A 25,125-nucleotide genomic window follows, 5' to 3' on the forward strand; every position below is an offset into this window, starting at 1 on the left:
AATGAATCATCTTTAAGATTTTGCACCATTACTAAATCAAGAAGGAATTCAACCTTATTGCCACCTCCATAGTGATTGATTTGGTAAATTGAAATGAGATTAGTGCTAACGTTAGGAACATAGAGAACATCTTTGAACTATCCATTTTTCATCTCAACTTGTCCTTTCCCTTCAACTTCCACTTTTGTATAATTCCCTACAAAAATGTGAGGTACCCTAGACTACTTCAATGAAGAAAAGTGTCCTTTTGAAGAACCCATATAATATGAGGCACCTGAGTCAAGAATCCATTCCCCTGAAGAACTTGAACTTGCCATAAATGTTTTCCCTTTTCCCTATGAAGTGGATGGATTTGAATCCTTGGAAGTATTTGGCACGCTAATTTTGTTCTTCCTAAGTAAGTTTTCCAACTCATCAATTCTCTTAGTCTTGCAATGATGCTCGTAATGATTTTGTTTCTTGCAATATGCACAAAATAATTTATCCTTTTTATTGTTGTTTCCCTTCTTGTTGGAAGAAGAATTGCCTTGTTGTGAGGAGGAAGATTGTTGTGTCTCTGATTGTGATTTTTGCTTCCACTACTTTTTCTTATTGTTGGTAAAACATTTTTTACCTTGATTTGTTTGGTTCTCATTACTAATCACCAATGTTGTAGACTTGGATGACTTAAGAATTTCCATATCTATCAACTTGGATTGTTCCAACATCAACATTTCTGCAAATGCATCAAATGAAGACTTAGTGAAGGCACTTCCCATGGTCAACTTGTAAGTGTTGTAACTCAAAACAAAAGATGCATACTCTAAAGGTAGCCTCTTCAAGATTATATGAATCAATCTATCATCCTTTATGGGATTACCACAATCCTTAAGTGGTGCTCTCAATTCATTGCCTTTGTTGACATAGTCTTGAATTCTGTCAAAATTCTTAGGATCCAATAGAAGTAGATCATCCTCAATTTGGAATCCCTTTTCCTCATCCACCTTACCATACAATCCTTCAAGTTTCTCCCAAGAACCCTTAGCACCCTTAAAGATGGAAATGTGGAAGAAGAGATCTCTATGAACACAACTCATAATAATTCCTAATGCCTAGTTGTCTTTAACTTGCCAATCAATGTGTGCATCAGCATCAGTGGGTTTTACAATTGTACCAACAACATATATATTTAAACCTTTTTCCATTAGTCTACTCCATACAATATCTTTCCATGTAGTATAATTATGTGAAGTTAAAAGTGGAGTTTTAGGTGAACCCATGATGCAAAAAATTACAAGAGCACAAGAGGGAAAGAGAGACACAAGAACACAAGACACCCCCTATTCACTCAATCAAAGAACCCCTCCAAAAATGATGCTTTTGGAACTTTATATGTAGTGCATTTACAATAGGCCACTTGTCAAAATGTACAAAAGTGGGCTTCTGATTTTGCTATTTACAACCTCCTTTTGGAGTTTAAATCTACTACTTAGCAATGTAGCTCAGATATACAACAAATTTGAAGTTTAATCAAAGAATTACAATGCAAAAAAGGACCTATTTCTGAAAGTGGTATTTTTGTCTACACAAACCTATAATCTAATTGCAGATCTGGAAAGTAGATGAAAAATTATGCACTTTCAAAAAAAAATAGAACCTAAAAATGTGTCTAGATGAGCTCGAACTAAGCCTTTGAAGTTGCAAAATTTGGAATTTATGGTTTGGAAAAAAATTCAGGAACAGAGATCTCAAACATCCTACACTAATGTGTAGATCACATAATTCTACCCCAAAACAAAAAAGAGTGGTTCGAAAAAGGAGTCTGTATAAGGGAGATATCATTGTTTGAAATTCACCTCTATAATTATTTTTCTTGAATCACCACCGTCACACCTCCAAAAATCAATTGACTCTAGATTTCACCTCAGATGTCTGATTTTGATGAAACAAAAGTCAATTTGGGGTTTTTTTGACCTCTTGAATATGATGCCAATATCTGATTTGCACTAGCAAGCTCCAATCTTGTACTGCAAAAAATCTCTCCTACTGGCCTAAAAGGCTAATTTTTTTCCAAAATTTCAGAAATAAAATGCAAATTCGAAAAGAAAAAATATAGAGACACAAAAATATTAAGATCTAAAAATAAATTACATAGATCTAAAAATGATCATACCAAATTTTGCAAATTGGGCCTTCAAGTGCTAGTTTGCAAAAAAATTTGCCTCAATTTTGACTATGGCCTAGGGTAGGCAAATTTATATTCAAAATTCATTGAATTGGCACTCTAGATGCAATGGTGAGGTCTACTTTGGCTCTAGACATTCCCAATGACTGTGATACTCTAGATCTAAATTGAGGTCCTTTGAGAGGTGAAGCAAAAATTCTTTCCAATGGCTATGTGAAGAGAAGCTCCTTTAGCTCTGATACCATGTAAGAATTTACCTTAGGTCAAAATCACCCAAAATAAAGAAGCTCAAGCACTAGCACAATATGGACCAATTGAGTATGATCAGAATAAAAATATGAAATTGAATAGATGTACATACACACTAGAAATGCTTGTATATAAAGGCCTTTAGAATGACTAGGAGTTAGCAAAATGATAAGCCTCACAACTAAGCACATGTCCACTAAGAGTGGATTATCCTTCATTGAACAGTGAAGTTAGTACGATGATGAGAGGATAAGCTTAACATAGGTGTGTCACATAAAAAGATGTTGTAGACACCATGTGCTAAATTGGAGTTGCTAACTCTTATGTTGTCAACAAGACAACTCATATGAGTACGCATACTCCTAGATGTCTAACTAAAAAAGTAATAAAATAATGCATTAATCTAAGTAAAATTAAGTAAAGTGTAATAATAATTAATTATTTACACTAACAATAATACATAACCAATGAAGGATTACAAGCAAAAGTAAGCTAAAAATGAGACTTTTACCTTTACTTACCAGCTGTAATGTGCCTCCATTGTCCTCCTAGGCTTGAGTTTCTTGATGTTGCGAGACCTCATACTTGAATTAGCTGCTTTTTTCAAGATGCTTCAAGGTGTTGGAGAGTATGAATTTCAATGAAAATTCTATACCAAATGATGCTAGAATACCCTACAAGGTAGATGGAAAGATGAAGGTAGATGAATAAAGAACTAAGATATGGAACCATGATATCCTGATGAACATGCTATGGATTTGTTGGATGTTTTCTTGATTGCTAATGTGATTGCTCATTAGATTTCAAATTTTATTGCTAATTAATTGCTGTGAGGGAATGGGGGTTCCTTTTATAGACTTTGGGAGGACCCCAACCTAGGTGGCAACATCTGACAGCAGAGAGACAACATAGGACACATGGACAAGTGAGATTGACCTAGTTGAAAGAGTTGACAGAAATAAGGACTTAGTTGAGATGTGAGAGAAATAATAGGAAAAGGAAAGAGGCATGGCATACATCAAATCAAGAACCTTAAGAAGACTCTTCCCTTAAGGAGGACTCTTGGACAAGCATCTCATGAGACATCTTTGACTCTATGAGGTGGATTGACCAACTCCTAGAGAATAGCAGAAGTGGAAGAAGAATTTGTCACTTAGAGACATGTGTCCCAAAGACCAAGTCACATGAGGACACATACCCCTTTATAGCCCCATAAAATAGGACACATGGGTGAGGATAAATAGGATTATCTAATAATTAATTAAAATTAATTATCTATGCAAATATGATGTGGCACATGACATGGACTAAATAGGTGGACTAGAAGACTTATTCATTTGAGTGAGTGTATAATTAAGTAATTTTAATAAATCACTTAATATGATTATTTAGAAACTTAAGAGAGTGAAACTAACCTAGGTGAATCAGCCTAAAAAAGTCAATGATTTATCAACACCAATAGAATAATATTATTATTAATTAAATATTAAATATTTAATTAATTGATAGAAAAATGAATTAACTTAATAAATTAAATAATTTATTAAAGTTAATAGAAGAAGAAATTTAATTAAATAGTAAAATATTTAATTAATTGACTTGAATTTTTTTAAGTGTGTATAGGTGGAAGATTGAGGATTTGATCCACATCTATAGAGGAATTTAGTGTAAATATGGTTCATGAAAGAAGAGATGTTGGACATATTGAGACAAAGTGATGTCCTTAAACCTTTGTGGGGCCCACTTGCCATTGCACCAAAAGCCATGACTATTAGTGAACATGGAACACCACATAATTAACCACCTGTGGGCAGGGGAGCGTGTTGCATCACCCAACAATCTCCCCCTCGACGTGCATACCAGGTGCTTACTCAGGTCAGGAAGGCACCGAGGAGATTTGAACCCATGACCAGGCCAAAACCAGGCTCTGATACCAATTGTAGGGCCCATTTGTCGTTGCACCAAAAGCCATGACTGTTAGTGAACATGGAACACCACATAATTAACCAACTATGGGCAAGGGAGCGCGTTGCATCACCCAACAATATCCCCCTCGACGCGCATACTAGGTGCTTACGCAGGTCAAGAAGGCACCAGGGAGATTTGAACCCATGACCAGGCCAAAACCAGGCTCTGATACCAATTGTAGGGCCCATTTGTCATTGCACCAAAAGCCATGACTGTTAGTGAACATGGAACACCACATAATTAACCACCTGTGGGCAAGGGAGTGCGTCGCATCACCCAACAATCTTCCCCTCGACGCACATACTAGGTGCTTACGCGGGTCGGGAAGGCACCGGGGAGATTTGAACCCATGACCAGCCCAAAACCAGGCTCTGATACCAATTGTAGGGCCCATTTGCCGTTGCACCAAAAGCCATGACTATTAGTGAACATGGAACACCACATAATTAACCACCTGTGGGCAGGGGAGCGCATTGCATCACCCAACAATCTCCCCCTCGACGTGCATACCAGGTGCTTGCGCGGGTCAGGAAGGCACTGGGGAGATTTGGACCCATGACCAGGCCAAAACTAGGCTTTGATACCAATTGTAGGGCCCATTTGCCGTTGCACCAAAAGCCATGACTGTTAGTGAACATGGAACACCACATAATTAACCACCTGTGGACAGGGGAGCGCGTCGCATCACCCAACAACCTTGACCTTTGATGACTATTTTACATACATTAGACAAAAATTCTAATTCTCAATCTTTAGCAACACTTCAAGATATATCAAGAAAGAGCTTCAATCTACAATCCATAATAATTTGTTGGCATGTGTAGTAAGTCACGATATTGATCCTAACATTTGATAGCTCCAAAACATGGATGATGTAGGAGCATCATAGGTGTAAGAGCAACCTTGTATCACCCCAAAAAAATTTCCTTTCAGTTGTTTGAATAAGGGTTGTTTTAATGAAGAATTTTTGTTTGTAGAGGATTGCTACTCAATAAGTTAGCCATACGAGCTCAGAATGTCCTAATCTTAGAGGTGGGCATTCATCTTAGTCATATCAACCTACCAGTTGAGGCTTAGTGCCATATCATAAGTATCAATGGATTTATTATTTTTTTTGGTATAAATTTTTGGTACAAAAACTTTGAGCTCAATTTTGAAGACCTAAATGTGCCCAGATAAGACCCAAAAACTCGAAAGATGGTTGCATACATGAATATGAGTTTGTAGATCAGAAGTCAAAGATTTTGAAAAGGGGTTATAATAGAAAATTGGAGCAACTATTTAAAAGTTATGGCTTTCCAAATTTGGACCGACCAAAATTTCCAAAATAAATGACAAAGGTGTATTGGAATGACTCTATATGTATTGTTAGGGTCTACCGGCCCTAGGAATTAAGTTTGAGTGTCTAGAACCTTCTCGTATGACATACAATTATCTATTTAAGAAATGCCCATAGATTGTCTAGAATAGCTCGGGGTGATAGTTTACAGCTTCGTCTAGTAGCATACTATAATGAAGGCACCCATGTCAGTTAGCATATTGTAATTTTGAATTCTATAATTTTGCATTTGTAGTGAAAATAAGAAGCCCATATTTTGTTCTCACAAATTGTTGTTATTTCTTGTTATTGTTATGTGTTTATGGTATTAAGGGGAGAACCCTTCTTTAACTGGTATTAGAGCAGGATTTCTTGAGTGTGTAAACAGATCATTGACTGTGAGTTGGTTGCACCAGGACTGTGGTTTGGGTTGTGCATGTAGATAGATCACTAACTATGAAGCAGTTTACTATAGGGTTTTAGAAGAAGCATGAAGATGCCTCCACAAAGAAAGCATGGTGGGAGATTTATACATGTTACAATTTAGGGTTTTAGAGCCCTTAATAGGAAAATACAAGCATTGCAAGAAAAAATGTACAAATGAATGAATCTTTCCATATGAGATGATGAAAGTGAGGATGAAAGAGAAGATGAAGGAAACAATGATCAAGTGATGGTAGATGAAGTTCTTAACCTAGAGGAAGAAAATATTTTTAAGGTCATTTCCAAAATTGGAAAAAGACCTAAATTTGATGTTCCCACATTTTTGGGAAATCTTAACCCAGAGGAATTGATCAATTGGATCAATGAATTGGAGGAGTACTTTGAATATGAAGACATTGAAGATCCTAATAGGGTCAACTTTGCAAAGGAAGAACTAAATGGTCACACAAAGATCTGGTGGCAATAGATCTAATTAGAGTGAAATAGAAGAGGAAAAGAAAAAATCACCAGATGGGATTAATTGATAGCTAAAATGAAAGGACAACTCATCCCTATGGATTATAAGCTCAATCTAATGAAGAAGATGCAAGGGTTGAAGCAAGTGAGAAGATCTCTTAAGGAGCATGCATAAGAGATCTATTGAGTTCTCATCTGAATAGGCCATGCGTAAGTTGACAAGGAGAAAGTGGCCTACTATCTTAATGGGTTGAGGCCAAGTAGAGGAGATGAATCTAGCTTGAATGAACATTATTGAGGAGAGTTAAGGAGAAGCTGAGAAATTTTTTTGATAACAAGAATAGTGGAAGAGGTCGCAGTGAAAGATCTAGTAGATGGTCTTATGGAGGCCAAAATGATGATTAGAGGAACAAGGATGAGGCTTGTAGTAGTAGTTAGAACCAAAGGGGAAACAACTCCAATTGTTTCCATAATGAGAACAATAGAGATCAGAGAAGAAGAGGAAGAGGAGGTTTTCATGGAAAATGTTTTCACTATGGAGAGGAAGGGCATAGAGCATTTGAATGTTCTCAGTTCAAAGGAAGGATAGATTAGAGAATCAAAGGTCAGGTTAGTGTTGTGCATGTTGACAAAGATTCCAAATTATCTCATTCTAAAGATGTTGAAAGAGGAGAAGCCCTAGTTAATAGGAGAGTCTTGTTGAGTGGTGAGAATGAGCCTAATCAAACAAGGAGTTTGTTTCACACCAAGTAAAAATGTGAACATAAGTGTCATGATGTGATAATTGATGGTGGAAGTACTAACAATATGGTGTCAGCAAATATGGTCACCGAGTTAAATCTCAAGAGGCAAAAAACCCACATCCATATTGTATTGCCTAGGTGCAGGAGACCACAAGGTCATTGTTAATGAGAAGTGCCTAGTGAAGTTCAAGATTAGAAGCTACCAAGATCAAGTTCTTTGTGATATCATACCTATGGACATATGCCATATATTGGTGGGTAGGTTGTGGCAATTTGACAAACATGTTGTACATGATGGGCAAGTAAATACCTATACTTTGACAAAGGATGGAGTGAAACATAAGTTGAAGTCGTTGAAGGAGAAAGAAGAAAAGGTACATAGTGCTAACATAATATGTTTTGTGGATGGAAAGGAGTTTTTTTAAAGGTATGAAGTGTGAGCATACATGTTTTCTTATAATCTCAAATGATGGTAAAGAAGTAAAGGAGGTACCTATAAAAGTTGTAGCTTTTTTTGGAGAGTTTTATGATATTGTGTTAGATAATGTACATGATTGATTACCCCTAGTGAGGAAGATCAGTCACCAAATGGACTTGATTCTAGAAGCCAATTTTCCAAATAAGGCACCACATAGAATGACACCAAATGAAGTGAGGATTTGAATAGACAAGTGCATGAGTTATTGCAGAAGGCTTTGATTTGATAGAGTCTAAGTCCATGTGTTGTACCAATAATATTAACACCAAAGAAGAATGGAGAATGGTTGATGTTCATATATTTGTAGGCTATCAATAAGATTGTAATCAAGTATATATTTCTATTACCAAGGATGGATGATATTATGGATTGCTTGGTGGAGTTGTGTATCTCATAGAGATAGATTTGAAGAGTGGATACTTTCAGATTCACATCAAAGAACACGATGAGTGGAAGATTTCTTCCAAAACAAGGGAAAGACTATACAAGTGGTTAGTCATGCCTTTTGGGCTAACTAATGCACCAAGAACTTTCATGTGGCTCACGAATCAGGTCTTGAAGGAGTTTCTACGTAAGTTTTTCATTCTTTACCTAGATAATATTTGGATCTTTTGTAAGATGTTGGAGGATCATTTGATGCATATTAAAAAGGTATTTGATAAGTTGAGGGAATAAAAGTTGTTGATAAATCTAAAGAAGTGAAGTATTGTGAAGAAGGAGTTGGTGTACCTGGGATTTGTAGTTTTAGAAAAAGGTTTGAAAATGGACCCAGAGAAAATGAAGGTTATCCTTGAATGGTCTACTCCAAAGGATGCTACATAGGTAAGATATTATCATGGAATGGCTAGTTTTTACAAAAAGTTCATAAGAGGTTTTAGTAGTATTTGTGGACCCTTGACTTAAACAATGAGATGGGATAGGAGAGAATTCAAGTGGACTATAGAAGAAGATAAGAGTTCTAATTTGTTGAAATAGAAAGTGACAAAGCAATCTATTTTAACACTTCCAGAATTTTAATAAGGTGTTTTAAGTAGATTGTGATGCTAGTGGTACTACAATAGGAGATGTTTTGAGCCAAGAAGGGAGACTTGTTGCTTATTTCAGTGAGAATTTGAATGATGCTAAAAGAAAATATTTTATTTATGATTAGAAATATTATGTTATAGTTCAAGCATTGAAGAAGTGGAGACACTATCTTCTTCTTAAGGAGTTTATTTTTTATACTGATCATCAAGCTTTGTAATATTTGAATAGTAAAGGAAAATTAAACCAAAGGCATTTGAAGTGGGTTGAGTTTTTGCGGAGTTATACATTTATTTTGAAACAAAAGAGTGGGAATTCTATCAGTGTTGTAGATTCTCTTAGTAGAAGACAACCTTTTCTAACAAAGATGCATATTGAGGTGGTTGGGTTTAAGGAACTGAATAATTTGTATCCAGAGGATCCTAATTTTGGTGAAGTGTGGAAGGCTTGTACAATACCTGTTACACTTGATAGGATGGAGTGGTTGGATTTCATAATCCAAGATGGTATGTTGTTCAAAGGAAGTCAATTGTGCATTCCAAGAAGTTCAATGAGAGAGAATCTCATCAAGGAGAAGCATAGTGGAGGAATGACTGGACATTTTGGTAGAAATAAAACTACTTCTTTGGTTGTTGAGAATTATTGTTGGCCACAGTTGTTGCAAGATGTGAAGAATTTTGTACAAAGTTACAAGGTATGTCAGATGAAAAAGGGAGTAAAGAATAATGCAGGGTTGTATCAAACATTGCCTACACTAGAGAAGCCATGGGAGGATGTTAGCATGGATTTCATTCTTGGATTACCAAGGACTTAGTGAGGGCATGATTCTACTTTTGTGATGGTTGATAGGTTTTTAAAAATGACATATTTCATTCACTACAAGAAGACTAATGATGTTGTTCATGTGGAAGAGTTTTTTTTCAAAGAAGTAGTAAGACTACATGGTCTACCAAAGAGTATAGTTTCAAATCAAGGTACAAAATTTGTTGGGCATTTCTAGCATACATTATGGAAGAAATTGAAGATATATTTGAAGTTCATTTTATCACAACATCCATAGACCAATGGACAAACAAAAGTTGGGAATCATAGTTTGGAAAATTTATCGAGATGTTTGGTTGGAGACAAGCCAAAGGGCTTGGATTTGATTTTACCATAGACAAAATTTGCATTTATTAAAATTCTATCAACAAGAGTACTAGTGAATCACCATTCCATATTGTATATGGGAGTAGACCCAAAAATACTTTTGAATTGAGGTTGTTGGATAAAGAAGAAATAAGTAGTGCTAAAGTAGAATATTTTGTTGAATATTTCAAGAACATCCATGAGGAGGTGAGGAAGCACACTACAAAGATGAATACAAAATATAAGAATAAGGAAGATCTAAAAAGGAGGTATAAGGAATTAAATATTGGAGATGAAGTCATGGTTCATTTGAGAAAGGAGCATTTTTCAATGGGTGCATATAATAAGCTAAAAATGAAGAAGGTTGGACCATGCAAGATTGTGAAGAGTCATAATTCTGGAAATGTCTATGAAGTGGAGTTTCCTACTAAATTGAATATTTCACCAATATTTAACATTTTAGATTTGATAGAGTATTATGAAGGAGATGATGGGATGAAGTTGCAGATTTATAGTGGAGTATTCCAACAGCTAGTTGAACTAAAAAGGAGATTGAGGAGATATTGGACAGTCATGTTGACAAAAGTACAAGGAAAAAAACTTATGAAAAATTTCTAGTCAAATGAAAAGGGTGGCCGATAGAATATTCATCATGGCTAGCAAGGGAAGAGGTTAACCATCTTGGTTTTCCTCTAAACACCTAAGGCGTGACATAATTCTCAAATTACCTTGGGTGTCTAATGCAAGAGCATCTTGGGTGTAAGAGCAATCTTGCAACACCCAAAAAAAAAATCTTTTAGTTGTTTGAATAAGGGTTGTCTTAATGCACAGTTGTTGCCTATGTCCAAGCTTGCTACTCAATAAGTCAACCATAGCTGGGTGTAAGAGCAATATTGCATCACTCAAAAAAAAAATTCCTTTCAGTTGTTTGAATAAGGGTTTTCTTAATGAAAAGTGCTATTTGTGGAGGCTTACTGCTCAGTAAGTTAGCCATATGACCTTCTAATTTCCTAATTTCAAAGGTGGAGGTTCATTTAAGTCATATCAGCCTACCAGTTGAGGCTCAATGTCATATCATAAGTATCAGTGGAGTTATTGTGGATTTTTGGTATTAAATTTTTGGTACAAAAACTTTGAGCTCAGTTTTGAAGGCCTAACTATGCTTAGATGAAGCCTTAAAACTTGACAGTGGGGTACTTGTGCATATGTGAGCTTGTAGATTAAAAGCTAAGGATTCTGAAAATGGGTTATAATAGAAAATCAAAGCAATGGTTTAAAAGTTATGGCCTTTTGAAGTTGGGCTGACCAAAAGTTTCAAAACAAATGTCAAATGTGTATTTGGCTGACTCTATATGTATTGTTAGGGTATGCCAGCCCTAGGTATCTAATTTGAGTGTCCAGAACCTTCTTGGGTGGCATAAAATTGTCTATTTAAGAAATGACAATAGATTATCTAGGATAGCTTGGGGTGATAGTTTCTAGCTTCATCTTGTAGAATATTGTAATGAAGGCACCCATGTGGGTTAACATATTGTAATTCTAAATTCTGTAATTTTGTATTTATGACAAAAATAAGAAGCTCATATTTTATTCTCGCAAGTTGTTATTTCTTGTTCCTATTAGGGGAGCACACTTCATCAATGGGTCAAATACTAACTCTAATTCCCTAACTTTGATATCACCTAGGTGAGCTATTTGTTGTTTGATTTTTTTGAAGAAAAGATGAAGGATGAAGTAGGAAGGCAAAAATAAGTAAGAAATCTTCTTAGTTGTAGAGCATCCAAAATTAATACATGGGCATTTGAAGTGAACATAAGAGATTAACTTCTAGACATGCATTTCTAACACCCAAATATGAATGTTAAACTCTCATGAATGGGTATCACCTAGCATCATAGTTGTAAGTAAAATTCTAAGTTGTAAAGCATCCAAAATTAATACATGGGCATTTGCAAAGAACAAAAGAGATTAACTTCTAGACATGCATTTCTAACACCCAAATATGAGTGTTTAACTCTCATAAATGGGTATCACCCAACATCAAAGTTGTTAAAGTCTTATTAGTTCAACAAGGTCAATTCCATGTTACTTTTCAAGCTCCATTTTTTACATCCATTTTCAATTCAAACATGCTTTCTACTTCTACTAATTTCTCCTTATGGTTTAGATTTTATTAATTCCATTCTTAGCTTTTGTATTTTCTATGCTAGGCCTTATTTAATAGTGTGTGCCTTTGATATATTTAAAAAAATCTATTTATATAACAAATACATAGAATAAATCACCCTTATGACACGTTAAGAGGCTTAGAATTTATTCTTTTAAGTGTCAACTTGTGTATAAAAATAATTGGTGATGAGATAAATCCTTAGGAGCTTGCTCAATAAGGTTATTTTCCATGTTCAAAATCTTAGATCTAAACTAATGATTTTAAAAAAAAAAATACTAAAAGGACACCAAGCACTATATGATAATACAAATTATCAAATAAGAGTTCTTGGATTTCTTCATTTTTGAACATGACATCTAATAAGCTGGTCAATTTAAGTTTATTAGTTCCTGCCCTTTAAATTCTATGAGTTGACCAATCAACTCATAGAATTTAAAAGATTAAAAAAAATTTCAAATGTTTATATCTTTTTCTAATTTTGTCATTATTTTATAAATCACATTTTTCATTCATTCTATTGGATCATACTATTTGGTAAGGAGAAAATTCATTTTTCTCCAACAAAAATACACATATTTCCTAACAAGTCTATCATGCATTGATGAATGTATTAATTGCAACTTTATCTTTTCCACATTTGTGAGAAGTGGATTAACTTTTTAAGTTTTACATTAATGTTTATTTTTGTCATTTGTAAGAAAATAAAAATATTTTCTAACAACGTCTATCATATTTAGTGCATTAATTACAACTTTACTTTTTTTGCATTTGTGACAAGTGGATTAACTTTTTAAAAAGATAATCATTTTCCACCTCACAAATGAATGTGTAATCAATAATAATTATCACTATCTATTTTTTTCTTATTTTAAATATATTGATTAGTTTTACATTGATGTTTTTTTTTTGTCATTTGTAAAATGTTATTTCTTTATGTTTACACTATATTTTACTCACTACTATTTTACAATCTTATTCTATTTTTTTAAACACCATTTTACAAATTGTAAAAATACTACCCTCGAACTAATTAGATATTTTGATAGTTTGAATTAAGTAATCAACAATTTATTTTTTTAAATCAAATATTTCAACTTATAACTCAATTGATAGAAATGACTAGTTCATTCGTACAATATAATTTCTATTGTTATTTATACATTTTTAAAAATAATATAATTATTAATATTTTTAAAATTCCCTTCAACTCTCTCTATCATTCTACCTTTAATTATCCATATAATAGCATATCATTCTCTTTTTTAGCTCTTTCTTCATATCCTTCCATCCTTATTTTCCAATTATTCATTCTACCTTTAATTATCCATATAATAGCATATCATTCTCTTTTTTAGCTCTTTCTTCATATCCTTCCATCCTTATTTTCCAATTATTGGCAGAGACTATAAATCTCCATTTTCCTTCTTTTCCAATTATTGGAAGAACTTTGATACATTGCATCTCTTGTTTAAAATTTAAAATCAATGGTTTGAAAGTTCAAATTAATAGTACAACCCACAAAAGAAAGGTAAAGTTAAAATTTGAAACCTATCTTAAAATATTATATATATATATATATACCAAATTCATCTTAATTACAGAGTTTCACATAAAACATGCCACTTGTAAATTGGTCATTACATTTATAATAAATAAACTAAATCTAGAATAGTAATAATAAATAGATATTATTTTTCACTTTAACAATAATAATAATTATTACTATAATGTAATAAAATTATTATTAATTTTGATTTCCATGGAAGCAAGTAATCTTACATGTCTATTTTGAAAGTCCTAAAATCAAGGAATAATATTTAAACACAATGCATTTATTATTATAATCAAGGCCATTTTTAATGACTTTATTCCAACTAGATATAGATCTGGCATAGATTCTAAATTCCTAAATATGTGACCTGCATTTATTACTAAACCATCCTGGAGGATACATAGTTGTGGGTCATAATTGAATAAGTTTTACTCCTTATGTAATCGTAGATTTAAAACAACCATAATGATAAACTAATAGGACATAAGCGGCCAATAATGGCTATACTAGTGGCAATGGTGGTTGTCATCATCCTCTCTTGATGGGGAACATCTGTCTCACTGTTAAAATGATAAACCATTCCCAAAAGGAAACAACAAAAACTGCAAAAACAATGTTACAAAGAAGCTTCCTTGAACATTGTCAATCATGCAGCCTGAATTTCATGCCAACTTAATTAGGCCAAGACAAAACCAAATACAACTTTGTCATTTTCAATTTCTCCTACCGTCCTTGATATGACCAACACGAAAAATTATCCATTTTGTTGAAGAATGTGGGCATGCCCAATTTCAATTGCGGTGTTATTTTATTTACAAAGTAGTCTTGACAAATGAATAAGACATGGGGTCGCCATTTAAAAAGTAGAATCCAAAGCATTGTCTTGTTGTAGTATTCTCTCTCTTTGCTGGTGCTTGCTGTGTACTTTACTCCAAACCCCTTACTTTGTTTATGACGATGGCTAATGTAGTATGGACATCGATCTTCTTTCTGATTGTATGGACAAATGGCAGGAAGATTGCCTACTCATCCTCCATCTATTGTCTCCTCTTCAATAAGGATTCATTATCACCATAACCCCAGTAATCAATACAACCAGGAGTGCTATGATGAAGATCATAATTCTGATTGTTTTGGGTCACCCGTAAATGTGATCTGGTTTATTAGAGTTCATAGGATTAATATTAAATGGAAGGAGGAGATTATGATTATTTGTTTAAGGTGATGTTTACAGGTGACTCGGGTGTAGGCAAGTCAAATATCATATCCAGATTGACTAGAGATCGTTTCTCCCATCAGTCCAGGCCTACTGTGGGTGTGGAGTTCGCCGTTCACACAATTCAGGTATTCATAAATTAATATACCAACTCTATATAAATAAATTACACCATTGCATAGCATTTGCAGCTTACCCGACTCAATCTTGGGTTCTCTACATTGAAATTTATAATGCAAATTTGTTATTGATAGAACTCTTGTTCCCGTACATGGTTGCGATTCATGGCCTTGAAGCCGTCTGAGAAGAAACACTTGAACAGCAACGTATGTCAATGCGGTAAGTGTTGGGTGATCCAGAAACCCCTAATATTTCTACATTTAAAAATTCAGACTTGCTGGCCAACTCATTTTCTTGAGCAATTTATATAGTTACAGTATAGCTAAATCAACTAAGTCCGCAAGAAGCATTGAGGATACTCATATCAGTCTGAACCCAATAACCCAATAAGTGTTATTGTCCAAGATTATTGAAAAACATTCTGTGGACTCCAAGGGCAACTATGTAACAACTCGGTCATGATCAGAGCTTGAAATCCAAACTATGATGTTTAGGAGGGTTTCGAAATAGCTGCGATTTAACAACATCAATATCACAACATTAAACTTGTCTTTAACGTCTGCAATACCCTATGGTCATGTCAGCTATCATGGCTTCACTGCATGTAGGTTGAATCATCGTTGAAAGATTAGGGGGGAACCAGCTCCACCATTTTCAAAACGCCTTGTAGTCAGTATGATACTATTTAGGCGGTAATGTTGGACCTGAACAAATATTATTGAATTCCTTTGGATGATGCTCAAATTGCTTCGACCCGAGAGAAAATGAGAAACCCTATTTAATTTTACAAACGCAAAGAAAATGACCACGGTGACAAATTAGTCGCATATGGAAGGAAGCCTAGAAGCCTGTATCTTCACAACCCCAACGAGAGGATACCGACTTGAATCATTTTTCCCTTCATATAAATTACTTGTTCACTTGGGGTGAGAGGATGCTAGATGGAGTACTAGCAATGTAATAGCAGTTCAATGCTAGGCACTAATTTATTGTTGCAAGATTGCGCTGTTTTTCTCTGTCATTTCCGGGCGAGCTGTATGTGTTTTGATAATTTCATTTCTGGAGATTTCAAATGCCCTGTTAGGTGCAACACATTTTTTTAATCTTAAATGAGCAGAAATACATTATCTTTACCAGCTTTTTCATGGTAGTAAGGAAATATCTGATGGCCTAGAAAGATTGTTTTCTGTCCCCTTTTATCCTGTTTTTGCTGGGGAGGCTTAGAGTTCAAATGCTACATGCTTTCAATCTGATTTCCAGGTTTAAAGCTCAGCTACTAAGAATTTCCACTATAGTAATCATGTCTTGTTGAAAAATTACGTATAGCTCTTTGCACGATTGCAATTGCTTGTTGTTACAGAATACTGCGTGCCTAAAACTGTTAAGTGTGAGCCAATAATTACAATGATAGCAGAAGCATTACATCTGTCCTTTGTAAGCATGGGCAGGTTGAAACTGAAAGTATCAGATTATGCACTCTAGAATATATTGATTCATCAGCAGGCCTACAAAGCATGGCCCATTTGGTTCCCAGCTTAACATGAGACATGAATTTGTTGATACAAACAACCCATTTCCTCGAAACTGTTAAACTTATTAGGATGTATAAAATCATTTTCAAGTTTAGAATTCATTTCTGGCTTTCAAACATTTTTCCTCTTCTCTGGGAACTCCTAGAAATGGACTGGAAACATCTGAAGGCGTGTCTGACAAAATTAAATGTTTTTTGAAGCTCCCAACCACTGTTTACAACTTTCTAACACTTTCTTATGCTTTAACTCAGTTTACAGGATATATCTTATGCAAGTTCGTTACCAGTTCCAAGAGTTCCCAAGAGTGTCTGCCATTTCATGTCTAGCCATACCTGTGTCTGATACACCATTTCTTAAGCTTAGATGCACACGTCTTTGTACTTACAAGGGCAGAAATGCCCCAAATATCTTATCAGCTTTTATTCATTTTAATAAGAAAAGATATGATGATTTGAAAAGATAGACATTTTTAACATTTCTTTATTTATAACCATAAAAAACATCTGATTGTCTGATAAGATAGATAGTTTCTGCACTTCCATGGTTATAACCTAAGTTACCGATTCGGATGCGGATTCCGAAGTGGATTCCAGAAGCGGATACGGGATGTGGGGATTTTTTTTTTTTAAGGATGTGGATGCGAGAGGAAACGTATATATATATATATATATATATAGATAGTATAATTAGTATAATATTAACATATGCAAAGAAATGCAAGAAATACACAAAAACAAATCATAATATGACTATGAATCTATGATACTTAACAGTTAACTGGAACCCTTAAACAAAATTCAAGATATTTCAAAATTCATATGATATTCATATATCAATATCAATATGTGCTTGTCCAACATTAGCGTTTAGTCTTGACTCTTAAATAATAAGTTCAAATAGGTCATGTTCAAGATTCCAACAAAATAAAATTTAAAAACATGGTAAATGATTGAAGTCTGAAGATTCAATCAATCAGAGTCTGACTTTGAATCATAGGGATTCACAAGAAAATCCACATTCTCATTGTCATCTCCAACTGCTGAAAGATCATTTGAACCAAGCATGGTTCCACTTATGCTAGATGCACCACGTGCCACACTAACATAGCCCGGGCTTGTGTAGTCAGCTGGTGATTCTTTGATTGCTGCCATCATTTCCTTCCAATATGGTGATCTCACCAAGTTGAAAGAAAGCCCATTCGCATAGAGGCAACGTGCAATAGCTCCTTCAGCGCGGTCTCTTGCCCCCATTTTAAATGCGGTGTCCAATGGGCCTCTTTTATAAGAAAATAAATAAATTTTAATTAGTTCCTAACAACTATGAACATCAATGATCATCCATACAAGTGAAAAGAAGTGAGAAAAACTACTAAAATAGATACCCAAAGTTGCTTTTACATATCTTTCAAAAAAAAAAATTTGAAAAAAAACTTTAAAAAAATCTTCAAGAACTTGAAAAAAATCATCAAAAACTCAAAAAAATTCATCTAAATACTCAAGAAAAGAATTAAACACTTACCTTGAATGGTTTAAATTTCTTTGAGAAAGCTATCTCTCCCTCTTCGATCGATCCTCTTCGAAAATGCTGAACTTAGCTTCAAAATGAAGGAGTGGCTGTAGGTGCAAACAAAATTCTAAAATGACTCTTGTGAATGCTTCTATGTTGTCTTTTAGGGTCGTTTTAGGGTTTTATTGTGAAAAAACACTTTAAAAAATGCTTTTAGTCACATGTTGTTATGAAAGTTTAAGTTAAAATATACAATATTTTATTGTTTTCCCGCCTAACTCCCGTGGATGCGTCCGGATGCTCCCGGATTCCTTGCGGGTGCTGCCCGGAAGCCACCCGCAGGCATCCGGATGCGGGTGGCTTCCGGGCAGCACCTGCAGCGCATCCGGAGGCTTCCCGCATCCATCCGCATCGGATGCGGAAGCCAGGCCCTACTGGCACGAATCGGTATCTAAGGTTATAACTTATAAGAACCGCTGATCTCTTGGAAACTAGATATGTTTTTTTTCTCCTTATTTGGATCTTGAGTCGAATGACACAGGGCTCAAGTCACCCTGCACTAATTGCTGTGCACAACTTTAAATCTCTGCTTCAGGAAATTTCTGCAATATTAGTCTTCCATTCTAGAATAAAGTAGCATAGCTTCTGGAAAAGGTGCAAAGTTTCATTAGGACAAAACCCTTTGATTTTAAATTGTTCTCAATCCAAGCCATCTATCACGGTCAAGTTTATAAAAGAAGAAGCATGTCACTTTAAAGCTCTTCCAATTTGACACAGAAAACATCAGATAATCTCCATAAGAGACTGATTCATCAATGACAGTTGGTCAAGTCGTGGACAACACATTTGTTGTATCAGTATGGTAAGCATGAGTGAGTTGTGGAGAAAACTTCAAAGCGCATTGGTTTTGCACTGCAGAGATGAAGCTATGTATGAGGATTAACAGACTCTGAATCCCCACCACTGAAGAGTAACACTATTGAATTTATAAGTACCCAGAGAACACAGCTGCCTTATACCTTGATTCCAATATGAACTTTCCAAGTTACAGGAATCCATGAGTCTATTTTCTGTTTTCTTTTCTTTTCCGATGTTGCAGCTCTCGTTGCTTCCTCCAGTCTCAGATTCTCAAAATACAGTGTTCTCACTCCAATAAATAGTTGAACTATTTGCCATCTTTAGGATAAAAAATGTACATCATCCTGTTCTCCTAACCTATTATTACTAGCATAATAAAATGCTTGAAACTTTACTGCTTTAAAAAGGTTCAGAAAGCATTCAGTTGACTGTTTTTAAGAGAATAAATATAATTTCTTAAATTCATGAGGATATTGGAGTAGATGCAATATTTGTGTCATAGAGAATTGAGCCAAATATTCATCCTACTTTGCCAAGTGGTTTCTAAACAATGGTGTATTCAAATTTGGGGTATGTTCTATGTAATATTTTATGACAATATCTATTGAAATCCTATTGAGAGATCTTCTCCCAGTTGATATAATCTTCAATTAACAGGTCTTTGCAGGCAATCATTCCAGTTAAATAATGACTAACAAATGGAATATCTATTAGATTATTGGGCAGCTCATGAAATATCTATCTGTTAACAATTTTTTATTCATTAAACATTGTTTATGAGATTAATGGTCCAACATTTTGAAAAGATATTCTTGTCACAGATACAAAACCATTAAGCTCTTTTATCGAAGTTGGATCCTTTTTATTATTGTCTTAGTTGATCCTTGTTTTAAAGTTTGAATTTTCTCATGTACAGTTGTTGACCCCAATTTGAAATTGGATCAGACCAAGATAACTTAAAATGTAGGCTTAACATTATCTAAGGTGAACTTTGAATCTTCTTCTCTTTTCTCTAATTTTGTATTCTAAATAATAAAATACAATCTTGGAGAATGATACTATAGAAAATTAACATCTAGTACAGTGGTTAGTGTTTGTTTTACTATAATAGTTGTCCAATAAGCTTTTGCTTCTCTGCAATTAAGGTCTTGTAATAAATTTTGGTCCATCTCACTACCTTTTATTATTTATATATCACATTTTGTAAAGAAAATAGAAGGCCATCAAAGCAAAATGAATAGGCATCAAAAGACATGTTCCTGGAATTGAAACTTTAAACTTTCCAACATTGCAGATTAGAATCATCTTTATACTTGTTTTCACATGTGAATTTTTCTTGTAGGACAAGGGGAAGACCATACGGGCTCAAATTTGGGATACATGTGGTCTAGAGCGCTATGCTTCATTTACAAAATCTTGCTATCGTGGGATTGCAGGGGCTTTGATAGTTTATGATATCACCAGGCCTCGTACCTTTGCAAACGTTGGGAAATGGCTCAAGGAGCTCCGTGATCAGGTTAATACCAATCCAGTAATTATGTTAGTAGGCAACAAATCTGATCTACAACATCTACGAGGTGTATCAACAGAAGATGCCCAAAGCTATGCTGCACAGGAAGGTCTGCTTTTCATGGAAACCTCAGCACTTAAACCTACAAATGTTGATAAAGCCTTACAAATAGTTCTGCAAGAATTGCATAAAATAGTCAGTGAGAAGGCACCTGATTCTGACGAATCGAAAGCAGATGGGAAACGCATTTCTGTTGCAAAGGTGAGGGCAGATACAGAGAGGAAGGGTTGTTGTTCATAGTAACAATTCACATAGAAATCTTTTCGAGTCCAAGCAAGAAAGGATTTTTCCTTTTAATCGTGAGGAGCTAGCTGCAGTTTAGAAAAGTTCTAATGTCAGAAGATGGCACAAATGCCTAGAAATGTACTTGTTTATACTGCAACATACAGAGCTAAAATGTCAATGTGATTCGTTTGATGTCATCTGTAAGGCTCTTCCTTGGTTTGGCTTGCATATTTTGCCCATTCTTATGTATCTTTTTGATGTAAGCTATCTTCTTTATAAGCTACGTGAAATGATCAAAAGTGTTTTCATTTTATATTTGTTGATTTTGTACATTCAATGTTAACACAATGAAGAATTTGCACATGGAGTGCAATTTGTAACAGTGTGATTGAAATTTGGTTTTATCTGTATGGTAAGAGCTTTGTTTAGCAGTAAATATTAAAACAAAGCAGTTCTATTAGTAATTAGTGCAGGGAAAACAACTATTTAAAGTAAAATTCAAACAGCAGGAACTTGAAACAAGATCCATAGATTATATCAACTAACACTTGAGAATTTGTACGAGAAGTCAACCATGTATTTTTTATCCTCTGTACTAATGATGAAAATAATGGTTCAGATGTCTCTGATAAGATTCATTGCTTTCCAAATTGCATAGCAATTTTTTCCATGATATTGTTAATGAATCTGAAGCTTTAACAAGCTACTTTTCTTTTTCCTCTATGCTTGAGGTCTATTGTTTTTGCTTGGTACTTATAGACAATTTGAATGCCTGTTCATTCAGATAAAAGATTCACATCTGCATCAATGATTTTAGGGCCCCTAGTCAATAGTAAAGATCCTGAAAGTTAGTATGCAGTATACAAATTGTAGTATCAACAATTTTAGGGCCCCTAGTCAGTTGTAAAGATCCTGAAAGTTAGTATGCAGTATACAAAGTTGGTAGTATCAATAATTTTAGGGTCCCTACTCCTAGGCAATTGTAAAGATCCTGGAAGTTAGTATGCAGTATACATCTGCATGTCTCACAATGACCTAGAGGCTTTATTTACAAGAGTGTAACCCTCAAATGCCTTGGACTATGAACAGCTGAACACAAGAATGTGTTTTCAAATGTAAATAATAAATAGAAGTAGTTGAATGAAATACTAGACTCTCATATCATCCCTGGTCAAAAATGAATACTTAAGCCCTCTGTTTTTGTAGTGTACTGGAATCGGCAGACTTGGAGATGATCCCAGACAGCAATTCAGTATATAGGGGAAGGCTAGGAAATGTGAACTACATTGCCCATGCTCTACAAGTTAAGGGGAATGCCGGGAGGTATCGCCGAGCTGTCCCCCATCACTGTTTCCTTTGAGGTTGCAGAAGCTAAACTAAATTTTAAGGCATGCATCCCAAGGAACACCAATGACACACGATTAACTTCTATCTATCACTCTGTACATGTGAAGATTTACATATTGGGATGGCATACAGAATGGGTTACAAATTATAATTAGAATTCTCAACAAGTTGCTTCAGGCATTATAAGGGTTATATAATATAAGTATGAAGTTATACTGTTATAATTTATTCATTTCCACTGCTTTGTTTGAGCATAATCTTCTATGCAGAATATTTTTTATATCCCTCTATGTTACATTGCTGATTTTTTCGTTTTAAAAAATTGTGTAATGTGCTTCGTTGAGTTTACCTATATATCTATGAATCTTGAAAATTTTAATAGTCATTGTCTATGAAGGTTTCCTAGATTCTGATTAATATTCTAGGTGGATTATTGAACATATTTTCTCCATGTAAGTATGATGGACTAGAGAACCTATTTTTTCCTATTTTCTCTAGATTTATGCTCCGTAGATTTTAGTTCATTTCAATGCCTCACTACTATTAAATGTAGATCTTGCTGAATTTTTGTTTGCATATTTAATTTTAATGATGTATACATGGAGTGCATCTATAGATTTTGCATGTTGAGTACTAAGCAACTTCCCATGCCACTCACTGTGATGGTTTCCTTGGTTTGATAATCTATCCAGTCATTTCTGATTTCTATGAAGTGTGATTTGTCTTCTACATGTTTCTGAGTAAATTGTCTCCATTGAAGTGTGGGAATTAGAACCTTTTTTTGTTTCCAATTGCTCTACAGATCATGTTCTCTGGTTTTTACTCCATTTCAATGCCATAAGATTACTAAATGTAGATCCTGCTAAATTATTTTTTGTTACCAATGTCAAAGTTGCATCTTTGTTACCAATATCTGTCGCTTTGGACCTTTCAGCTGTAAGGCAGGTTATTTACCTGCAAAAGGGCAATGAATTTGGAGGTGACAGAGCATTATATCATGCGATATAGTCTATGTTACTAGATCCACTCAGGACATAGTTGGAACCAAGTCCAATTCAAACCAGATCTACACTCCAATTTCATCAAACTCGTTCAGTATAATTTGCTATACTGACATAAAAAAGAAAGTCTTGTTTGGCAGACAGATTCAAATTGATAATTAAGAACATTAAAAACCATCATTCATAAATAAAAAACACAAAGAGCCTAAAAAAATATTCAATTAAATGTACAAAATAATAATTATTAAAAATGAAACATAATGACCCCATTACACTTTTTGTGCATTCACATCAAATCCAAAATATATACTTTCTATACCAATGAGGATTCCCCGTATAAAGATAACATCCTCTTCACGAACCTTGACGAACGAGACTTGATTTGTGTATACTCTAATGATATTAAGGCTCTTCCTGGTAAGTTCAAGAAGGAAGCTCATGGTGGTACTTTCATAGCCATCAATTTCATCAACTACACTGATTACTGTTAGATTTATTACATTAATTAGGTTAGTTTTTATGTTTAGATTAGATATATTAAATTAGTTTAATATATAGTTGTGGGAAAGTTATTCTCGTAAGTAGTTGCTGTAAGGGAAAATAAGACTATATAAAGATGCTCAGACATCAATGTAAATATATATCATTCTAGTACAATATTCAATATCATTGTTAGTTTCAATTATGTATGTTTCCAAATGTTTCTAGAAAATCTGAATCAATAGTTTCAGCATTTTATATTTTTGCTCTTTCGTTTTATATTTTCAATTTCACATTCTTTGGGCTGTTACAGTGGTATCAGAGTAGGTTAATCAATGGGGAGAAGAGTGCTTTTAATAGATTTTGGATGACCAGACCCGATTTGTTGTGAATAAAATAGGAGGCTGAAGGCAATGGAGGTTGGAGTATTTTTATCATCTCAAGCTAGCTTCTCACTTAGAGATGATTACTGCATGAGAAGCACCTATTTGTGTCCCTGTAAAGTTGGGGCATGGCAAATTCATCCCTGAAGATAAGAGGGGACATGATGGATTTGTGTCTCTGAAGAAAAGAGGGGGCTTGGCTATGTGATTGTCCTTCTATTGAGTGGGGGGGGGCAGGATTTCAAAAATGGCATTAGAGACACTCAGAGGAGATGTCGACTTTCGGAGGAAAGACGTCCATATGTTAGTGGTGATTGTTTCTACGACACTTGAGGAGGCATTAGACACACTTGGAGGAGATGTGGACTTTCAGAGGAAAGGCGTTTCATGTGCAGTACAAAGGAGGCATTAGGCACACTCCATGGAGATGTGAAATTGTGGAGGAACTATGTCTCGTTGTGTAAGGGAGGTGGAAACAATGTTATTGTGAGGTCAACTTCAAGATTTATAGTCTGAAGTTGGGATATTGAGATAGGTGGGCAACTTCAGGATTAGGATTTGCAATTTGAAGTTGCAGAGAGGGAGACTACTTTCAAACATTGGTGAAGGAGCTCAACTTCAGGATTAGGATTTGCAATCTGAAGTTGTAGACTACTTTCAAAGATTGGTGAAGGAGCTCAACTTCAGGATTAAGATTTGCAATCTGAAGTTGCAGACTACTTTCAAAGATTGGTGAAGGAGCTTCATCAAAGTTTCTAGAGGACTAATATTGGTGAAGGCTTTCACTTTTATTGGATTAATGTAATAAGGGGGGCAGGGGGGGGGAGCGATTGTTGGACTTATTACATTAATTAGGTTAGGTTAGTTTATAATAAGAAAGAATGTTTGATTGTTGACTTAATGTAATAGGGGGGGAATGTTAGATTTAATACATTAATTAGGTTAGTTTCTATGCTTAGATTAGATAAATAAAATTACTTCAATATATAGTTGTGGGAAGTTATTCCGGTAAGTAGTTGCTGTAAGGGAAAATAATTGTTGTAAGGGAAAATAAGACTATATAAAGATGCTCAGATATCAATGTAAATATATATCATTCCAGTATAATATTCAATATCATTGTTAGTTTCAATTTTGTATGTTTTCGAATGTTTCTAGAAAATTTGAATCAATAGTTTCAACATTTTATATTTT

The 25,125-nt window shown here is 34.5% G+C and overlaps 1 protein-coding gene across 1 annotated transcript; it reads left to right on the forward strand.

The window, feature by feature from the left end:
- The first annotated feature begins 14,299 nt into the window (after positions 1–14,299).
- LOC149578773 (ras-related protein RABA2a-like) lies at positions 14,300–21,033 on the forward strand. Its single transcript, XM_089831487.1, has 2 exons — positions 14,300–15,037; positions 20,268–21,033. The coding sequence occupies exons 1-2, from the start codon at positions 14,882–14,884 to the stop codon at positions 20,733–20,735; spliced, it is 624 nt and encodes a 207-aa protein (XP_089687613.1). The 5' UTR covers positions 14,300–14,881; the 3' UTR covers positions 20,736–21,033.
- The last annotated feature ends 4,092 nt before the right edge of the window (positions 21,034–25,125 follow it).

The sequence above is a fragment of the Cupressus sempervirens genome, chromosome 1 (genome assembly GCF_028749045.1).
Source record: "Cupressus sempervirens isolate cs-2001-9-10 chromosome 1, ASM2874904v1, whole genome shotgun sequence".
NCBI lineage: Eukaryota > Viridiplantae > Streptophyta > Pinopsida > Cupressales > Cupressaceae > Cupressus > Cupressus sempervirens.